The 1,891-nt window shown below is 58.9% G+C and overlaps 1 protein-coding gene across 1 annotated transcript in view; it reads right to left on the bottom strand.

Annotated features, from left to right (window-relative positions):
* SGSH (N-sulfoglucosamine sulfohydrolase) overlaps positions 1 to 1,891 on the bottom strand; it is a gene marked incomplete at both ends in the record, with an annotated part of 2,387 nt that overhangs the window by 172 nt on the left and 324 nt on the right. The window contains 4 exons of the mRNA XM_010153747.1: positions 1 to 21; positions 108 to 189; positions 1,165 to 1,321; positions 1,552 to 1,702. Of these exons, the coding sequence (XP_010152049.1) occupies positions 1 to 21; positions 108 to 189; positions 1,165 to 1,321; positions 1,552 to 1,702 (411 nt within the window). The remainder of the gene's footprint in view (positions 22 to 107; positions 190 to 1,164; positions 1,322 to 1,551; positions 1,703 to 1,891) is intronic.

Genomic DNA, 1,891 nt, shown 5'->3' with positions numbered 1-1,891 from the left:
CCTCCAGGACCAGCCCGATCCCTGCGGATGGAGGGGCAGAGCTAAGGGGGGCGGCAGGAGGGACCGCAGCGCTCCTGGGGGGCCAACCTGGCTCCCGCGGCTCCTACCTTGGTCCATGCGCCCGATGGTTGTGTACTGGGCTGCCAGGTCTGCCCGGGCAGCCGGCGTGTCTGGAACAAAGTGTGGAACCTAAAGGGAGAAGGGGCAAGTGGCAGTCACGGGGAGGGAGGTCGTGGCTACGCCGGGGTGGCTTTCGCCAGCTCTCGCCCATAACGCTGACAGCAGTGACCGAGAGGGTCCAGCCTGCAGCCACTCTGGTTCTGGCGGAGGCTGCTGTCGCATGCAGGCCCTATGTGCCCCCCTTCCCGCCCCATCCTGCTGGGTTTGGTTGGGATAGAGTTAATTTTCCTCACAGTATGAGGCCAGGGTCTGGATTTGTGCTGAGGGAAAGGTTGAACACATACTAATGTCCGTAGCTGTTGCCCAGCAATGTTTACACTGAGTCAACATTCACATGCAGTTTCCAATCCTGCCCCTCTGTTCCCGGCTTCTTTACAACATGCTGGGAGGGGACACAGCCAGGACAGCTGACCCCAACTGTGACCAAAGGGGCGTTTCATGCCATCAACCTCACGCTCAGTGTGTAAGTTGGGAGGAGTGGGCCAGGGTCCCGACTCTCAGGTCTCTTGGGCTCTGGCTCACTCTGGCTCTGGCTGCTTGGGGACTGGCTGGGCACTGGTCAGCTGGTGGTGAGCCGTTGTGGGGTTTTCTCCATTATTTTTATTACATATTATTATTAGTAATAGTAGTAGTTTCATTACATAGTACTAGTAGTATTTTCATTACATAGTACTAGTAGTATTTTCATTACATGTTAGTAGTAGTATTATTATTTTATTGCTTTAATTTTCAATTTTAAATTGTTCTTAACCTGTGTCTTGCCTTTCCTTTTCCTCTGATCCTCTTCCCCATCCCAGTGGGGGAGCTGAGCGCGGCAGCCCCGCTCAGCCCCGTAGAGCCCCACGCAGCCCCCTGTAGCCCCATGCAGCCCCATAGAGCCCCACGCAGCCCCCTGTAGCCCCACGCAGCCCCATAGAGCCCCACGCAGCCCCATAGAGCCCCACGCAGCCCCATAGAGCCTCAAGCAGCCCCACATGCTCTCACCTGCACTTGCTCCGGACGGTAGAGCTGTGGCTTCCAGTCCGGGATCCAGCCCATGCCGCTCTCTCCGTTGCCGAATTTCTCACAAAAGGGCCCGTACTGGGGCTGGGAGTGCCCGCAGCGGTGGGGGTCATGGAAGGCAACGTAGAGGAAGAAAGGCCTGGAGGTGGAGAGGGTGGAGGGGGGTAGCAAAGGGCTGCCCACACCCCTCGAGACCAACCCTGGGCTGTGCAGGGCTGAGCTGGGCTCAGCAGAATTCCCACCTAATCCAGGCTTCTGGCTATGGGGTGACCCAGAGACAAGGTCCTATTTGTCACCAACTGGGATGGTTTCCCTCCCCTCGGCCGTGCCCCCTCGCAGCCCATCCCAGGGCCGCAGGGTGGGTCTCACCTCTCATCCTGGCTCCGCAGGAACCGCCGGACGAGCGCTTTGATTCGAGTGATGTTTCTGCCAACCTGCAAGACCGAACTGTTCTCCTCCGTGTAGGCGAAGTCGAAGGGGTAGACGGCCTCAGGCCCAACGTGTTTCTTCCCAATTATCCCTGCCAGAAGGCAGAGGAAGGAGCGGGATGAGGGACAGAGTGAGGTGTAACGAGGATGGCAGGGGAGCAGCGGTGGGAGGGAGCAAAGTGAAACGGGGTGCCAGCACGGAGCAGGGACACGGTCCCATCGGCGCCGCGTAGCTGGCAGGCAGCTTAGCCATCAAGCTCTCTCCCCCGGGGGGGCTGGTG

This window comes from Eurypyga helias, unplaced genomic scaffold (genome assembly GCF_000690775.1).
Source record: "Eurypyga helias isolate BGI_N326 unplaced genomic scaffold, ASM69077v1 scaffold39236, whole genome shotgun sequence".
Lineage (NCBI taxonomy): Eukaryota > Metazoa > Chordata > Aves > Eurypygiformes > Eurypygidae > Eurypyga > Eurypyga helias.
Note: the sequence above shows the minus strand (reverse complement) of the source record. Positions and strands in the feature narration are given on the sequence as shown.